The following is a 19118-nucleotide window of genomic DNA, read 5'->3' as shown; positions in this document are numbered from 1 at the left end:
GTATATAGCTATTACCCCTGCACATTGATCTGGTACTGGTACTCTCTGTATATAGCTATTACCCCCTGCACATTGATCTGGTACTCTCTGTATATAGCTATTATCCATGCACATTGATCTGGTACTCCCTGTATATAGCTATTACCCCTGCACATTGATCTGGTACTGGTACTCCCTGTATATAGCTATTACCCCCTGCACATTGATCTGGTACTGGTACTCTCTGTATATAGCTATTACCCCCTGCACATTGATCTGGTACTGGTACTCCCTGTATATAGCTATTACCCCTGCACATTGATCTGGTACTGGTACTGCCTGTATATAGCTATTACCCCTGCACATTGATCTGGTACTGGTACTCCCTGTATATAGCTATTACCCCTGCACATTGATCTGGTACTGGTACTGCCTGTATATAGCTATTACCCCTGCACATTGATCTGGTACTGGTACTCCCTGTATATAGCTATTATCCCTGCACATTGATCTGGTACTCCCTGTATATAGCTATTACCCCCTGCACATTGATCTGGTACTGGTACTCCCTGTATATATCTATTACCCCTGCACATTGATCTGGTACTCTCTGTATATAGCTATTACCCCTGCACATTGATCTGGTACTGGTACTCTCTGTATATAGCTATTACCCCTGCACATTGATCTGGTACTGGTACTCTCTGTATATAGCTATTACCCCCTGCACATTGATCTGGTACTGGTACTCTCTGTATATAGCTATTACCCCTGCACATTGATCTGGTACTGGTACTCTCTGTATATAGCTATTACCCCCTGCACATTGATCTGGTACTCTCTGTATATAGCTATTACCCCTGCACATTGATCTGGTACTGGTACTGCCTGTATATAGCTATTACCCCCTGCACATTGATCTGGTACTCCATGTATATAGCTATTACCCTTGCACATTGATCTGGTACTGGTACTGCCTGTATATAGCTATTACCCCCTGCACATTGATCTGGTACTGGTACTCCCTGTATATAGCTATTATCCCTGCACATTGATCTGGTACTGGTACTCCCTGTATATAGCTATTACCCCTGCACATTGATCTGGTACTCTCTGTATATAGCTATTACCCCTGCACATTGATCTGGTACTGGTACTCTCTGTATATAGCTATTACCCCTGCACATTGATCTGGTACTGGTACTGCCTGTATATAGCTATTACCCCTGCACATTGATCTGGTACTGGTACTCTCTGTATATAGCTATTACCCCTGCACATTGATCTGGTACTGGTACTGCCTGTATATAGCTATTACCCCTGCACATTGATCTGGTACTGGTACTCTCTGTATATAGCTATTACCCCTGCACATTGATCTGGTACTCCCTGTATATATCTATTATCCCTGCACATTGATCTGGTACTGGTACTCCCTGTATATTGCTCCATTCTTCTGTATTTTATTCCTCTTGAGTTGCTATTTTTCTTTAACTTTAAGGGCTCGTAAGCAAGCATTTTATTTAATTTATGAAGTAACATCATGTGCAAATGTCCATATATCTAACACTGGATGGCGGGCTTGGACAGACAAAAAATGAGACATGGTAGTTCTCCGTTTAACCTCTAGGCGCCGCTAAAATGTCACCATTTCCATTGCGATATCAATCCCACGATCCTTGCAGAGTAATACAGACGCTGTGTTCGTTTGAACGGTTCTCTGAACAGCCAAAACATCTCTTGCAAGTTTATACTCTACAGTTGTCTTCTTACTGCTTCTACGTGGACATAGTTAATTAAGCTACATTTCTGAGGAGAGTCAAGACATTTCGCAAAATGTAACGGTTGGTAAAATTGCTGTAATTACTGAATTAGTTGCTAAATCAACTTTGTTGTAGCCCATATTATTGCTGAAAACTAACATAGCTAAACGTTAGCTGTCTGCCTAGTCACCCCACATTTGCTTAGCTAGCTAATTTTTTACTAGCTATAGCAAGCTAAGTTACTGGTAGTGAACATCTTAACTAGCAAGTTAGGCAACTTTAGTTACTTGTACAAAGTAATCTGACTCGGTTGTTTTTCGTTTTGAGCTCTGCAACTCTGTTAGCCTGACCCAAAGGTAAACGCTTTACGGGGCAAGCCAGTTTACGCTAGGCCGCTGTCACGGGGCTCATTAGCACGTTTGTCATTTAGTTTCCCTGCTATTTCATTTAGTTTCCCTGCTATGTACCTGTTTTTACACTAGTTAACGGACGTTGCCGTTTATTGACAGTCCGATGAGATTAGTATATTGACATTTAACTATCCAAACAGACTCGTCGTTAGCTAGTTTCACTCATCTGGAGTCCAGCTAATCTGACTGAGTTCGTAGCTGCAGAAAGCGAGAGAAAGTACTAACTAGCTAGTTAACGGATCCATCTGCCGCGTACTGTGGGCTGGCAAGGTTAACTAGTAACTAACGCTAGTTAACAAATGTGTACTTTAACTAGCTAGTTAGATAGCTATCTAAGATCATGTGACAATGTTTGCTGCTTTTGAACTTAGCTAGTTAGCTAGTTGGTTTGCTTATATTAGTAGTAGTTAGATAAGCAGATTGTCTGGCCAGCATAGCCAACGCCTCGTTGTTGTTAACTAGCGTATTGTTGTCAGGCACTTGTTTACAATGCTAGCTAGCTAAACCTGTTACAGGCACAACAACAGCAGGATGTAATCCTCAATTTGAATTTAGACCAACTTGTTCCTCTAATTAGTTGAAACGTAGTGGAGTCATAAGAGCTAGTAGTAGCACCGACTGTCATCACATAAACACAGCTTGTTTTATAAAGAGGTGTGTGTGTGACCAAGTCATGAACTCCTACAATAACAAGTACTAGTAACCGACTTTCATTGTCACAGCAACTCCTGCTTTGTGCATCACGAGGTTGTTTCAGAAAGTGACGTGACAGTTCAGACAACTTTGGGTTAAGGAGGTTGCCTTGATAATTTGGCATGTTGGGTGTGTATGTGTTGACTAAGTTTGTTTTTCTTTGCCCCCCCCCAATAGTGACTTACTATGGCCTCTGGAAGTCATTATGGGCAGGGCAGAGAATTCCGCCAGCTCAACCAGGGCAAACTTCGTGGATTTCTCCATCATATCAGCAACCACTATGCAGCCGACAAGAACATGAAGGAGGTGAGGGGATCTCAAGGGGGGGGGGGGGTGTTTAACTCGGTACCCAATTGCATCCCGATTGTGTGCACTTGCTCAATCCCTGTCTTTTAAATAAAAACATTAGATTGATGTAAGCATTGACAAGAAGGCGTTTTCACTAGTGTTAAATCTAATGCACACAAGAAACGCGATTTTATAGTGATTATGACTATGAACCAAGAAGTGTCTACTAACCTAAGTCAAACATTTTAAAGAAAACTGTAGGAGTTTTTTTTATCTCCTATCCTTTTGTTTTAGGTGGATTTTTTAAATAAGGAAGAAATAGATAAAGACAGGTGAGTTTTTCAGGTCTAAGTGGATCCAATGCACACTGCATTTCTTAGCACTGCAGTCACAGCTGCTCAGGCACTGGGAAAAATCAGACATGGAAACACCTTTCTGACTTTTTCCAAACACTGCCACAGTGTCTGGTCCACTTACTCAACCAGTGTAGGTATCAATACAGCATCCTTACATTTCTTCACCTGGACTCCTCCTTCTCCCCCCCACCCCCCTAGATTTCCAGTGAGTCGTTGTGCACGCATCAAAGTCAAACGAGTGTCTGTGTGCAACAAGAGGAAGTTGTCGTCGCGTCACAGTGTGGTGGTGAGCTCAGGCGTACGCCGCAGAGTGCCCCCCGCAGGTCGGGCTGTCTGTGACATGGCCAACAAGGAGAATGAACTGACCTGCCCAGAGAAAGTGCAGGCCATACACTACAATGACAACTGCATGTTCCCTGTGAACTCTGCTGCAGAGGCTGGCTCCAAGATGGCAGGGCCGGGAAACAAATACAGTGATTACTTCACTGAGGTGAGAGACTACCAGCCAGCCCCAATTCACTCCCTACCACATCCCATAGGCCCCCGATCCTTTGATGTTTGCAGACCTGTGGGGAGCAGTTATTGGGACGGACTACTACTTCACCTCATACTGTCCATTCCCACCATCTAACCCTTGCCCCTATGCTTTAGTGACTTGTGTAGATCTGAGAGGGTTGGAATTGTCACCATATTCCCCCATACCTTTCCAATCCTTGCACAATGGATAGATTTGTAGACTCTGTTTATTGGTAAGAAAAGTGTCACTTGCATTGTTTTCCTTGGATCGTTGAGTGTTAAAGTGGATTTTATTGACATGTTCTGTATCGGCCTCTCCCTATGCGTCTCTTTCCTGACCAGCTATCGAAGGACCATGATGCAATGACGCATGTGCTTTTTGGAAGAAATCTCAGATTAAATGTAGCTCTGACACTATGGCGAAGAAACGCCTGCGAACTAGTGGCATACTTGATCAGGTAGGAACACTGACTTTTGATACATTTTCATGTATGAAGGACTTATTTTTTTTAAATTAACAATTAATCAACATGTTAAATGTCCAATTAACACTGTCTGTCTTTGTCCCATAGAATTGAAGACACGGGAGTTCTTCTTGACTGCCTACCAGTTATAACCAAAAGGTGAGTGTCACAGTTGATTTCAACATCATCATGTACGGCTGTGACGAGTCAACTTGTGACACTCTCTTGTTTTGCTCCTGTAGCCTTCAAGACGAAACTCCGTGCATATCACTGGGCTGCTGTGTAGACCTCCTGCCACAAGTCAAATCAATCCTCACCAGTGAATATGAAGAGTAAGATCAGCTGTGGAACAGAACAACTGCTGCTGTGTCCACCTGCTGAAACCTGAATTCTGCTGTTTTTCTGTTTTGTTCCTTCTCCAGACACTTGATTGTGGTTTTACACTGGGTTCAGTCCGTGGTTAAGAGATGGTGGCCAGAACTCTCCACGAACGGCAAGAGCCTGCTGGACAGCTGCTCAGAAGACAGGTATTTATGTGCTTTGTCACTCTCCAGTCTGCGATGTAACAGCTGCAGTACAGCTGCTGTTCTGAGGAGATTAGCCTCTTGCTTCGTGTTGTCTGTTTGTTTGTTTGTTTTTGCGGGAAAGTTGTCCCAACTGGTTGCCCTGGTAACTTCATATCGGTTATTCTACCTTTTAATATCAGACGCGTAATTGGTTAAGCTTATACGGTGCCTGTCGTAAGTATTCACCCCCTTGCATTTCTTAACTTTTTAAGAAAGTTGCGCTGAGGATCAGCGTGGCAGATGTGTTGTTACCAATAACAGGATCCAGTTACAGGGTGAGGTGATGTGTCCCAGGTGCCTTAGCTTACCGATGAGACAATTTTCAAGTCTTGCCATAGATTTTCAAGCAGATTTTTAGTCAAACCTGTAACGTGGCAACTCAGGAACATTCACTGTCTTCTTGGTAAGCAACACCAGTGTAGATTTGGCTTTGTGTTGTAGGTTATTGTCCTGCTGAAAGGTGAATTCCTATCCCGGTGTCTGGTGTAAAGCAGACTGAAGCAGGTTTTTCCTCTAGGATTTTGCCTTTGCTTAGCACCTTCACATTTCTTTTTATCCTGAAAAACGTCCCGGTCTTTGCCGATGTCAAGCATACCCATAGCGTGATGCAGCCCCCACCATGCTTGAAATATAAGGAGACGGTTACTCAATGACGTGTTGGATTTGCTCCAAACATAAGGCTTTGCATTTAGGCCAAAAAGTGTGTTCCTTTGCTGCATTTTTGTTGTTGTTGCAGTGTTAATTTAGTGCCTTGTTGCATACAGGAAGCATGCTTTGGAATGTTTGTATTCTTCTTTTCACTTTAGGTAAATATTGTGGATTTACTACAATGTTGTTTATCCATCCTCAGTTTTCTCACATCACAGCCATTGAACTCTGTAGCTGTTTTTAAAATCACCGATGGCCTCTTGGTGACGTCCCAGAGCAGTTTCCTTCCTGTCCTGTAGCTCAGTTCAGAAGGTCTACTGTATCTTTTGATGTCTGGCTAGTTTAATACACCCATCTACTAAACCCTGCCCTTTGAGGCTTTCCAAAAAAGCTCCCTGTTCTTTGTAATTGAATCTGTGCTTGAAATTCAGTGCTTGAAATTCAATACTTGACTGAGGGACCATATGTATGTATATGGAACAGAGGAAGGGGTAGTCGTTTAAAAATCATGTCAACCCCTATTTAAGTCCCTAGAACGTATGTTACTTGTTAAGTCACAGGCTTACCTAAACAAAGGGGGGTGAATACTTATGCAACGACTATATTTTAGTTATATTTAATTTTTATTGAATGTGAAAATATATATCTCTTTACACTGACATGCTCTATTTAGTGTAGATGGATGCCTGAAAGGGGGTGGAAACATTTTGATACCCCCTGTTTTGTCTGTTTGCAGGAACCTCCAGGTAATGAAGCAGCAGCTGAAGGAGTTCTGGGTGGAGGGACCCCAGTTAAGTTTAGTTCCAGGAACTACAGGAGAGATGGCAAAGGTAAGGTGGCATTGCTACACTTAATGTTATTGATCAATGAGGTGAACAGAGGTGTGTATGTATGTATGTAATGTAATGTTATGTATGTATGTATGTATGTATGTATGTATGTATGTTGAACATTTCACCTGCAAAGTCAAACTTCTCACCTCCATTGTTAATTTCAGGCGATGGAGTCTAGATGCACTTCTTTCACTTGTCTCTTTTCTCCATTCTGTCTCTCACCAGGCCATTGGGTCTTACTTATCACAACTCCATTGACCAATCAATGTAGCACTGAGGAAGCGACCACTACTGCCGGATATAGCTGTTTGAACATTACCCGGAGACTAAAGACAAGACCATGGTCCACACATACAGGAACCCTGTTCTATGTGGATTGATGAACTGAGCAATTCAGACTGATCTATTCCCACAGTCAATCAACAACTAGAGAGACACTTACAATGGAGGAAGGAACCTTTTTCCCTTCTGAAACCCCCCCCCAGGAATGAGTGCTTCACATTGAAGTAGATCGGTGTCTTGTGAAGGGGCTTCACTCGACCTCCCTGAGACTGGGTCGAAAAGGCACCCTATTTCCTCTATAGTGCACTACTTCTGAACGGAATAGGAGGCCATTTTGGATGCACACTGAGACTGGGCCTGGGCTGCTCTGTGAAGTGCCAAGCTCTGTTGCACCACCGCAGCACTCTTCACCACGGTGTGCAAACCTGCAACGAATCATGGATATCACTTAATGAATTAATGAATTCCCCTTCCTGGTTTCAGTTCTTCCCTCGTGTTCCAAATCAAGAACTTGAAACTACTGCAGTCTTAAGTTATGAGAGCTTTTCCTGTCTTGTTTTTGTTTTTTCTTGTTCATGAATGTTTGACTGTAAGTGTAAATACAGTGACTATTAAAATAATCTTTAAAATAAATTAGAAAAAATCTGTCTTGAATTAATTATTTCTCAAAACGTAGTGGCCACTTCAACTTGATATTATTCTGTTATGCCCATGGTGATATGAGACAGTATTTGACAACAAATGCAATATTTTCTGAGAACAGCTATTGCTTGGAAAAGAAAGACTCACTGCACTTGTTTTATAACATTTAGCTTCTGTTTGTGGAAAGATCTAAATGAGGAAAGATGTCCATCTGAATCTTGCCAGTGGTGTGAAGTACTTAAAGTATTTGAAAGTACTACTTATGTAAGTTATTTGGGATATCTGTACTTTTTTTATACTTTCGACAACCTTTACTTTTACTTGACTACATTCCTAAAGAAAATAATGTACTTTTTACTCTGTTTTCCCTGACACCCAAATGTACTTGTTATATTTTGAATGCTTAGCAAGACAGAAATGTTCTAATACACGCACTTAAAGAGAAAATCCCTGGTCATCCCTACTGCATCTGATCTGGCGGACTGACTAAACACAAATGCTTTGTTTGTAAATTATGTCTGAGTGTTGGGAGTGTGCCCCTGGCTATCCGTAAATTTAAAAAAAACAAGACAAGCGTGCCATCTGATTTGCTTAAAATATAAGGAATTAGAAATTATTAAAATGTTTGATACTTAAGTATATTTCTCGGGCCGACTCTTTTCTCTGTATGTATCAATGATGTTGCTCTTGCTGCGGGCGATTCCCTGATCCACCTCTACACAGACGACACCATTCTATATTCTTCCGGCCTGTCCTTGGACACTGTGCTATCTAACCTCCAAACGAGCTTCAATGCCATACAACACTCCTTCTGTGGCCTCCAACTGCTCTTAAGCGCTAGTAAAACCAAATGCATGCTTTTCAACCGATCGCTACCTGCATACCCGACGAGCATCACCACCCTAGATGGTTCCGACCTTGAATATGTGGACATCTATAAGTACCTAGGTGTCTGGCTAGACTGTAAACTCTCCTTCCAGACTCATATCAAACATCTCCAATCGAAAATCAAATCAAGAGTCAGCTTTCTATTCCACAACAAAGCCTCCTTCACTCACGCCGCCAAACTTACCCTAGTAAAACTGACTATCCTACTGATCCTCGACTTCGGCGATGTCATCTACAAAATTGCTTCCAACACTCTACTCAGCAAACTGGATGCAGTTTATCACAGTGCCATCCGTTTTGTCACTAAAGCACCTTATACCACCCACCACTGCGACTTGTATGCTCTAGTCGGCTGGCCCTCGCTACATATTCGTCGCCAGACCCACTGGCTCCAGGTCATCTACAAGTCCATGCTAGGTAAAGCTCCGCCTTATCTCAGTTCACTGGTCACGATGGCAACACCCATCCGTAGCACGCGCTCCAGCAGGTGTATCTCACAAATCATCCCTAAAGCCAACACCTCATTTGGCCGCCTTTCGTTCCAGTACTCTGCTGCCTGTGACTGGAACGAATTGCAAAAATCCCTGAAGTTGGAGACTTTTATCTTCGTCACCAACTTCAAACGTGCTATCTGAGCAGCTAACCGATCGCTGCAGCTGTACATAGTCTATTGGTAAATAGCCCACCCATTTTTACCTACCTCATCCCCATACTGTTTTTATTTATTTACTTTTCTCCTCTTTTGCACACCAGTATCTCTACCTGTACATGACCATTTATCACTCCAGTGTTAATCTGCAAAATTGTAATTATTTGCCTACCTCCTCATGCCTTTTGCACACAATGTATATAGACTCCCCTTTTTTTTCTACTGTGTTATTGACTTGTTAATTGTTTACTCCATGTGTAACTCTGTGTTGTCTGTTCACACTGCTATGCTTTATCTTGGCCAGGTCGCAGTTGCAAATGAGAACTTGTTCTCAACTAGCCTACCTGGTTAAATAAAGGTGAAATAAAAATAAATAAATATTTGAGCAATTACATTTTACTTTTGATAATTAAGTATATTTAAAACCAAATATTTTTAGACTTTTACTCAAGTATTTTACTGGGTGACATTTACTTATGTCATTTTCAATTACGGTATCTTTACTTTTACTCAAGTATGACAATTGGGTACTTTTTTTCACAACTGAATCTTGCTATACTCTGTGTCACTGCCATGCCCAAAACGTGTGTACTTGGAAGAAAGGCAGTAACGTTTGTCATTGAACTACATAGGATAATGGGACAATGGCTTTGAAATGGAGGAAAAACAAACTAGCTCGTAAATGCCCATTCTCATTTGTTTACTTTCGTTCCACACATGAACTGTTTTTACTATCGACAGATCTCAGTTTACACACCGGAGTATGTTTACACAGGGATCGAGCGATTTGTCTTGGTTGTCAATAAAGTTTTTTTTTTTTTTTTTAAGTGTAAGTGACGTCAGCATGTCCCCAAAGCAGGGGCAACACAGACAGCAGTTGCAAAAACATTCACCTGTTCATCAGATACATGATTTTAGCGAATCTATTATAGTTTTTTACGAATAGGAAACGTATCGTTATTGAACTACTGCAAGCAAACATGTGGCTGCATGTTAGGCTATCAGAAGTATGCCTTTTTCTACAGGCTATGTTTATTTTAGCGTGCTGTTTCAGTGATATGGAATCGGGGCCTATCGCGACGAGTGGCTCTGTTCAACCAAACGGAGATCGTTTCAAAATCGAGGGACGGGCAATCGTACCAGGGGTGAAAACTCAAGACTGGATTTCGTCAGCCCGAGTCACGGTAGAGGGAGAAGAGTATATAGGTTTCTTGAGGTAATACTTTAGCATTGGACGACGAAAAACAGCTAGTAGTTACAGCGGTAGGATTGTTGTGCTAAGGGCTAATGCTAACCGGGGCCCTGTTCTCACGCTAGTGGCTATCATCGTTTGCTGTTAGGCTATTTTTTAGTTGACAGCTAGCTAACCTTATCGGTGTTATCATCGCAGTCTGTGGTTTAAACCAATGACTGGTGATTGAGATGGAGAGCAAATTGAGACACTGCTTAGTGTCCAGCGTTTCCATTTTGGGTAACGTATTTAGCTGATTAACTAATTATTCAGAATAGCGGACATGCATAACGATGGCGGCCTCCATCTTTCAAATGCCTAATTTGGTTAAATTCGCCGTATTATACAGTGTTCGCCATTGAATTCCTCCATCTTGACTTTATGCACCTTGGCCATTGACAGAGGCTGTACACCATTTGTTGTTCTGTTATCCTCCCTTACTTTGATAAATCTCACACTCTGACCAAGGGCCCGAACACCTGTTATGAACCGATTTAGCTCATTATACTACTAGATCAAACTGAGCTTGTCTACTGTATGATGTTTATTGATGCCTTTGAAACCAACCCCTGACTTGCTTTGTCTCTCTGCAGAACTGATGGAAGTTTTGTCGTTAATGATGTTCCTTCGGGATCCTACGTTGTGGAAGTGATCTCACCTGGATACAAATTTGAAGCAGTCCGTGTGGACATCACGTCTAAGGGGAAAATGAGGTACAGTTAGGGCTGTGACAGTCTTGAAAGTTACTCAGCCAGTAACTGTCATGCAAAGAACTGCTGGTCTCTGGTAATTGACTGTTAATTAACATGAACAAGTTTAGCATAGCTTAAAAAACCACGGATTTTGACCTTTTTTAGAACTACATTTTAAAAGGTCTAATACAACCATTTAATATAGCCTGCACATCACAATACATCCATTATTTATTTTAGGCAGGTCTAAAGAATCGATATGATATTAAGAAAATGTAGCTTATTTCAGAAGGACAGAATAGCATATGCCAAGACGTCCTTATTACGTCAGGCCCTGATCTGGCTATGCCATACAGTATGGCTGTGGGCTACTATAGTTCATTTAGCAGACAAGATTTGCTTATATACTGAACCAAAATATAAAGGTAACATGCAACAATTTCAAAGATTTTACTGCGTTACAGTTCATATAAGGAAATCAGTCAATTGAATTAAATACATTAGGCCCTGATCTATGGTTTTCACATGACTGGGAATACAGATATGCATCTGTTGGTCACAGAAACCTTTTTATTAATGTAGGGGCATGGATCAGAAAACCAGTCAGTATCCGGTGTGACCACCATTTGCCTTATGCAGCGTGACATATCTCCTTTGCATGAAGTTGATCAGTCTGTTGGTTGTGGGCTGTGGAATGTTGATCCACTCCTTCAATGACAGAGACGTTACTGGATATTGGCAGGATCTGAAACACTGTCGTACACATCGATCCAGTGTTCCAGACGTGCTCAATGAGGTGACATGTCTGGTGAGTTTGCAGGCCATGGAAGAACTGGGACATTTTCAGCTTCCAGGAATTGTGTACAGAGCCTTGAGACATGGGGCCGTGCATTATCATGCTGAAGCATGAGGTGATGGCAGAAGATGAATGGCACAACAATGGGCCTCAGGATCTCGTCACGGGATCTCTGTGCATTCAAATGGCCATCAATAAAATCCAGTTGTGTTAGTTGTCCTTAGCTTATGCCTGCCCACACCATAACCCCACTGCCACCATTTAAAAAAAAATGTATATATTCTTTTCACCTTTATTTAACCAGGTAGGCTAGTTGAGAACAAGTTCTCATTTGCAACTGCGACCTGGCCAAGTTAAGCATAGCAATTTGACACATACAACAACACAGTTACACATGGAGCAAACAAAACATAGTCAATAATACAGTAGACCAAAAGAAAACAAACAGTCTATGTACAGTGTGTGCAAATGAGGTAAGATAAGGGAGTTAAGGCAATAAATAGGCCATGGTGGCGAAGTAACCAGTGAGCTGAGACAAGGCGGGGTTTACCTAGCAGAGACTTGTAGATAACCTGTAGCCAGTGGGGTTGGGCACTCTGTTCTCAATGCTGACACCAGCAAACTTCTCTCCTACACAACAACATCACACTGTCTGCCATCTGCCCAGTACAGTTGAAACCGGGATTCATCTGTGAACAGCACATTTCTCCAGAGTGCCAGTCATTGAAGGTGAGCATTTTCCCACTGAAGTCAGTTACGTTGCCGAACTGCAGGCAGGTCGAGACCCTGGTGAGGATTGCGAGCACACAGATGAGCATCACTGAGAAGGTTTCTGACAGTTTGTGCACAACTTGTTCAGTTGTTTAATCCTACAGTTTCATCAACTGTCCTGGTGGCTGGTATCAGATGATCCCGAAGGTGAAGAAGCCAGATGTGGAGGTCTTGGGCTGGTGTGGTTACATGTCTTGTGAGGCTCGTTGGATGATAGTATGAAGAATACAATTGTACGTAGCTGAATAAAATGGAGGATATTTGTCCCAAATGATTTCAGAGGAAGTGCGCACATCCACCTATTCTTGAGCTGGTAACAAAGTGATTATTGTAAGAGGGAAGAGATTTTGATGTACCCATTTCATGGCACATAGTTTATGAATTGATATGCAAAACAATGGCGAATTTTATAATCTTTGTCGTTACATGTACTAAATGGGTGCAGTTGGTAGATGTTTAGTGCCGGGTGTTGGTCAACCGAAAGTCGTCTGTTCTTTCGACCAATCGATTGATCAACACTTTTAAGGGTGTATTTTTTTTCCATATATAGATACACCCTATGTATTTTAATAAAGTCCACTGTATGCATTGAGCTTGTCTGACACTTAAAGCTTACGGTTTGATGAAATAAGACCAATGCCTCAAGAGGGCGCCAGAGATCTAGATAACCAGAAAGGGGGAAAAAAAAACATATCCTGACCCAAATATTCACCTCCCACTCCTGCTGGCTTTCACAGATTCTACCATTACTTTCCTGAAGTTGCCGGTAATAGGTTAAATGAGCAGTCGGCAACCTTTCTCATGTGGAATGGCAATTTATCTTACCATTTCTACCGATCTGCATGCCAGTTATGGCTTTCATATGCACATTTTTGTGAATGTTTATAATTTCTTCATATCTCCAAAATCAGTGTCATGTGGTTAAACACCTTTCTGTCCATATCTAAATGAAATAGATACAAACCTAACAAGTAACTTATATTGCCTATTATGTATAAATAAATCAAATCAAATCTAATTTTATTTGTCACATACACATGGTTAGCAGATGTTAATGCGAGTGTAGCGAAATGCTTGTGCTTCTAGTTCCGACAATGCAGTAATAACCAACAAGTAATCTAACTAACAATTCCTAAACTACTGTCTTATACACAGTGTAAGGGGATAAAGAATATGTACATAAGGATATATGAATGAGTGATGGTACAGAGCAGCATAGGCAAGATACAGTAGATGGTATCGAGTACAGTAAATAGGCTACATAAATCCAACAAATAAAAACATTGCAGCCTGCAGATAGAAAATATCCTGATTTAAAATAAACAAACATCCTGTAAATCACATTGGCTACACATTGTTTCAAATTCATTGCAGACAGACATTGTATCAACTTTTAACTTGAGTTCCTCCTGACGCTTGTTCTCGCAGAGTTTCCCGCGCCAGTGAGTTTGGGACAGACAGCTGTAGGCTATTTGCTCAAGGTATAAGAAGCAGAGCTTGACTTGGGCAGGACCTCACCAGAGCTGAGTACTGGCACCTCAAATGTTCTACTGCTTGAGCTCCTGTTCCTCTTTATAGAATATTAGCTCAATGTATTGTGGTGCTCCTGCACCTAAATATAAACAGTACCAGCACCCAAAATGAGTACCGGAACCTATTACAGTCCATGTCGAGCACTGATAAGAAGTAATCAGGTAGGCCTATTTTTATGACGTTTCCACTGGATCAGAGCATGATATGTTTCCCTTTCACGCTGAGTGGTTATCGAAAGAGAGGGAGAGCTGGAAAGATTTTTCACATACATTGAGGAACTATTGTCACTCTCATTGGATTTAAAAACACACTTTGTTTGCTTGTTGTTTGAGGTGAAGAGCACATTACTTTGAGAAGCCTCCCATTACTTCTCGACCAACAGCCTAACGATTGACCAGTCGACTAATTGGGGTCAGCTCTAGTTCGCAGTGTTGTTGAGGGAGGCAAACAAAACAGTTTCGTTTGAAAACACAATGTTTTGTCCACAATTTCCCAGTGAAAGTGCCTCAGTGTGAGTCTAGTGTTATTCTGTGTCCGGGAGAAGGGCCCTTGATGTCTAGCCTCTTTGCCAGGCTCATAGCTAGTGTACATGGCAGGAAAGAAGACAACTTGATGTCTAAGCTGTGGTTGACTTCACAGGGCCCGTCTGGTGAACTTCATCAAGACATCTGAGGTGATCCGGCAGCCGTACCCGCTCCAGCTGAGGTCCTCTGGGCCACACACCTACTTCATGAAGAGAGAGACCTGGGGGTGGACTGACTTCCTCATGAATCCCATGGTGAGATGATCAGTTGTGAATGACACACAGGACAGCGTATACTGTGTTCCTTAGCGCTTGTACTGTAGGAGGTTCATGCTGTGTCGTCCAATGCTGAGTAAAGTGAAGGTGCAACTTTGTGATTGGTTGAGAGTCCAACTGTGCTAGTAGTTCCAGGATTACTGTTTTGCAATTGCTTTACTGTCCCATGCATGCACCCAAACGTGTCACAACGCTCCTTCAGTATCCATGCCACCCTAACAGGTGACATTTAAATAGGGCCTTTTTGCATGTCATTTACATGATGTTGTGTACTAGTGAGTAATAGACACACAGAGGCCCCCTCACGAGTAACAGAAAGAAACAATAGAAGCTTGTCCTTCCTCTGCTGATTAATGCATGTCTCTGTTTCCCCAGGTCATGATGCTGGTCCTTCCTCTGCTGATTAATGCATGTCTCTGTTTCCCCAGGTCATGATGCTGGTCCTTCCTCTGCTGATTAATGCATGTCTCTGTTTCCCCAGGTCATGATGCTGGTCCTTCCTCTGCTGATTAATGAATGTCTCTGTTTCTCCAGGTCATGATGCTGGTCCTTCCTCTGCTGATTAATGCATGTCTCTGTTTCCCCAGGTCATGATGCTGGTCCTTCCTCTGCTGATTAATGCATGTCTCTGTTTCTCCAGGTCATGATGCTGGTCCTTCCTCTGCTGATTAATACAGGTCTCTGTTTCTCCAGGTCATGATGCTGGTCCTTCCTCTGCTGATTAATGCAGGTCTCTGTTTCTCCAGGTCATGATGCTGGTCCTTCCTCTGCTGATTAATGCAGGTCTCTGTTTCTCCAGGTCATGATGCTGGTCCTTCCTCTGCTGATTAATACATGTCTATGTTTCTCCAGGTCATGATGCTGGTCCTTCCTCTGCTGATTAATGCATGTCTCTGTTTCCCCAGGTCATGATGCTGGTCCTTCCTCTGCTGATTAATGCATGTCTCTGTTTCTCCAGGTCATGATGCTGGTCCTTCCTCTGCTGATTAATGAATGTCTCTGTTTCTCCAGGTCATGATGCTGGTCCTTCCTCTGCTGATTAATGCATGTCTCTGTTTCCCCAGGTCATGATGCTGGTCCTTCCTCTGCTGATTAATGCATGTCTCTGTTTCTCCAGGTCATGATGCTGGTCCTTCCTCTGCTGATTAATACAGGTCTCTGTTTCTCCAGGTCATGATGCTGGTCCTTCCTCTGCTGATTAATGCAGGTCTCTGTTTCTCCAGGTCATGATGCTGGTCCTTCCTCTGCTGATTAATGCAGGTCTCTGTTTCTCCAGGTCATGATGCTGGTCCTTCCTCTGCTGATTAATACATGTCTATGTTTCTCCAGGTCATGATGCTGGTCCTTCCTCTGCTGATTAATGCATGTCTCTGTTTCCCCAGGTCATGATGCTGGTCCTTCCTCTGCTGATTAATGCATGTCTCTGTTTCCCCAGGTCATGATGCTGGTCCTTCCTCTGCTGATTAATGCATGTCTCTGTTTCCCCAGGTCATGATGATGGTCCTTCCTCTGCTGATTAATGCATGTCTCTGTTTCCCCAGGTCATGATGATGGTCCTTCCTCTGCTGATTATCGTCTTGCTACCTAAAGTTGTCAATACCAACGACCCTGAGATGAGGAAGGTAAATAGACTTTTCTTTAGGCTGTAGTTGTGAAATAGGCAGCCTCTGATGTCACAAGTAATCAAATGATCTATGGAATTTCAGTTGATGGGCGTGTTACATACCTTCTTTGTTACATTTCCTAGCCTCTCTCCCCCTTACAAGAGGTTTATTTTTAAAAAATGTATCTTGGCAAGTCAGTTAACCTCACTAGGGTACCTGGCCAACATCCAGTGAAATTGCAGAGCGCCAAATTCAAAAACAGAAATACTCATTATAAAAATTCATAAAACATACAAGTGTTATACATCGGTTTAAAGATTTAACTTCTTGTTAATCCAACCACGGTGTCAGATTTTTAAAAAGGCTTTACGGCGAAAGCATAACATGCGGTTATCTGAGAACATCGCCCAGCAGACTAATCATTACAAACAGTAAGATGCCAAGTAGAGGAGTTACACAAGTCAGAAATAGAGAAAATGAATCACTTACCTTTGATCTTCATATGGTTGCACTCAAAAGACTCCCATTTACCCAATAAAGTCCCTGTTTATATATATTTTTTAACTCAGTTTTGTTTGTGCGTTTTGTTCAGTAATCCACAGGCTCAAACACAGTCACAACAGGCAGACGAAAAATCCAAATAGTATCCGTAAAGTTCGTAGAAACATTTCAAACGATGTTTATAATCAATCCTCAGGTTGTTTTTAGCCTAAATAATCTATAATATTTCAACCGGACAATAACGTTGTCAATATAAAAGGTGCGCCATGAAAAATCTCTGGGACACTGTAGGGTCCACTCATTCAGAGTTGTCTTACTCCCTCATTTTTCAGAATACAAGCCTGAAACAATTTCTAAAGACTGTTGACATCTAGTGGAAGCCATAGGAAGTGCAATTTGAGTCCTAAGTCAATGGATACTGTCATAGCATTCAATAGAAAACTACAAACAAACAAAAAAAACACTTCCTGGATGGATTTTTCTCAGGTTTTATTTATTTATTTTAACAGTTTTGGATACTTTATAGAGTGCTTTCCATCCAAATCGACCAATTGTGTGCATATCCTAGCTTCTGGGCTTGAGTAGCAGGCAGTTTACTTTGGGCACGCTTTTCATCCGAAAGTGAAAATAGTGCCCCCTACCCTAGTGAAGTTAAGAACAAATTATTATTTACAATGATATCCAATCCCGGACAACACTGGGTCAATTGTGCGCCGCCCAATGGGACTCCCAATCACGGCCGGTTGTGATACAGCCTGGAATCAAACCAGGGTTTGTACTGAGACCGCTGCCCCACTAGGGAGCCCCAAATCATGTATTGCTTACGTCTATATATATATATATATGAGAGCCTAGCACTTGACACTAAGGGGGAACTTACCTCATCCACCAACAATGTGAAGAACGTCTTACCTGTGTGATACTAATCATGTGTATTCATTCGTTCCTCTCTCTTCCCAGGAAATGGAGCAGTCAATGAACATGCTGAACCCCAACCCTGAGCTACCTGACGTGTCTGAGTTCATGACCAAGCTGTTCTCCGGCTCCAAGAGCTCCAGCAGCAAGGCTATAGGTGGCAGCAAGGCTAGTGGCCGCCCAGCAGTCAAGAGGAGGTAGTACCAGAACATTACATGTACCTCGGGCCTGAGGAACTACTGTAACTGGTCATGCCATGGAAATTATAATACGATTTTTAAAAAAGCTTTTTCATTCGTCTGTACAATTGTTTTTTGAGCAGGGGTTTTTCCCTCGTCTGAAATACAAGTCTGTAAGTGAAATGACGGAGGATATCACAAGGCTTGAGATGGATGTTTATTTTTTGTTTTGCACTGGTAACTTCAACTCGATATAAAAGAAAGATTTTACTCTTCATTTGATGTTTTGTGTTGTACCTGTGAGTGACTTTATGCCTGCTTGGTCACTTCATTATAGTCCTTATCGTTTAACCCTCGTCTCCTTGGGTAAATGGGATAATAACAGTCTCTAACAACCCTCGTGTGTGTACTACTTTAGTCCTATGTCAATTCTAATTCTTCCACTACTTGAATGAGAGCTTATATGAAATCTTCTTCTTTTTCTGAGTTAGGGCTGAGGTAAAATGACTGTGAATGGACTGTACAAATAGATTGCATTTTAATTATTAAACAGACTTATTTAAATACCAATGTAAAATAAAATGTAGATGGTGAAACTGTCTTCTCGGTTGTGTATAGTGTGTTCCTTGGAGAGGAAACATTGGCAGTGTTCAGCGGGCGGCTGTCCTATCTGACCATAGAACATCCGCTCTCCATTTTCTTTTTATTTCCTAAAGGCTACGTGTTGAATCACCACCGTTCACCTACACAGAGCAGTTTATCTACTGCTCACGGCAGACATTTGCTGTGGAGTGTTCCCTTTGACTCAGTCATGTTCTAGAACTCTCATTGGAATGTCTGGAGAAGAGGTCGACCGATTAATCGGAATGGCCAATTAATTAGGGCCGATTTCAAGTTTTCATAACAATCGGAAATCTGTATTTTTGGGCACCGATTTGCCCAATTTTTTTTTTTTTTTTTTTTTAATAAAAATGTTATTTATACCTTTATTTAACTAGGCAAGTCAGTTAACACATTCTTATTTTCAATGACGGCCTAGGAACGGTGGGTTAACTGCCTTATTCAGGGGCAGAACGACAGATTTTCACATAGTCAGTTTGGGGGATCCAATCTTGCAACC

At 41.9% G+C, this 19118-nt stretch overlaps 2 protein-coding genes across 3 annotated transcripts; both read left to right on the top strand.

Moving 5' to 3' along the window:
• Positions 1-1651: 1651 nt before the first annotated feature.
• Positions 1652-7445, top strand: LOC135557931 (KATNB1-like protein 1). Of its 2 annotated transcripts, none has more exons than XM_064991654.1 (10): positions 1652-1817; positions 3023-3151; positions 3428-3465; positions 3688-3979; positions 4348-4463; positions 4578-4628; positions 4712-4801; positions 4892-4996; positions 6420-6513; positions 6742-7445. In XM_064991654.1, the coding sequence occupies exons 2-10, from the start codon at positions 3032-3034 to the stop codon at positions 6772-6774; spliced, it is 939 nt and encodes a 312-aa protein (XP_064847726.1). In that variant the 5' UTR covers positions 1652-1817; positions 3023-3031; the 3' UTR covers positions 6775-7445. The 2 variants fall into 2 exon arrangements, with proteins under 2 accessions (XP_064847726.1, XP_064847725.1); XM_064991653.1 differs by having other exon boundaries at positions 1652-1823.
• Positions 7446-9820: 2375 nt separating this feature from the next.
• emc7b (ER membrane protein complex subunit 7b) lies at positions 9821-18599 on the top strand. Its single transcript, XM_064991655.1, has 5 exons — positions 9821-10193; positions 10802-10921; positions 14640-14778; positions 16341-16421; positions 17865-18599. The coding sequence occupies exons 1-5, from the start codon at positions 9958-9960 to the stop codon at positions 18018-18020; spliced, it is 732 nt and encodes a 243-aa protein (XP_064847727.1). The 5' UTR covers positions 9821-9957; the 3' UTR covers positions 18021-18599.
• Positions 18600-19118: the final 519 nt, after the last annotated feature.

This window comes from Oncorhynchus masou, chromosome 16 (assembly GCF_036934945.1).
Source record: "Oncorhynchus masou masou isolate Uvic2021 chromosome 16, UVic_Omas_1.1, whole genome shotgun sequence".
In the NCBI taxonomy this organism is placed as follows: Eukaryota; Metazoa; Chordata; class Actinopteri; order Salmoniformes; family Salmonidae; genus Oncorhynchus; species Oncorhynchus masou.
This window is presented reverse-complemented; position numbering and strand designations above follow the sequence as displayed.

Coding starts and splice junctions, on each gene's coding strand:
- LOC135557931 (XM_064991654.1), top strand. CDS start 3,032: ATGGCCTCTGGAAGTCATTATGGGCAGGGCAGAGAATTCCGCCAGCTC. Junction 3,152..3,427: donor CCGACAAGAACATGAAGGAG/GTGAGGGGATCT, acceptor CTTTTGTTTTAG/GTGGATTTTTTAAATAAGGA. Junction 4,629..4,711: donor CTACCAGTTATAACCAAAAG/GTGAGTGTCACA, acceptor TTGCTCCTGTAG/CCTTCAAGACGAAACTCCGT.
- emc7b (XM_064991655.1), top strand. CDS start 9,958: ATGTGGCTGCATGTTAGGCTATCAGAAGTATGCCTTTTTCTACAGGCT. Junction 10,194..10,801: donor GAGTATATAGGTTTCTTGAG/GTAATACTTTAG, acceptor GTCTCTCTGCAG/AACTGATGGAAGTTTTGTCG. Junction 10,922..14,639: donor ACGTCTAAGGGGAAAATGAG/GTACAGTTAGGG, acceptor TTGACTTCACAG/GGCCCGTCTGGTGAACTTCA.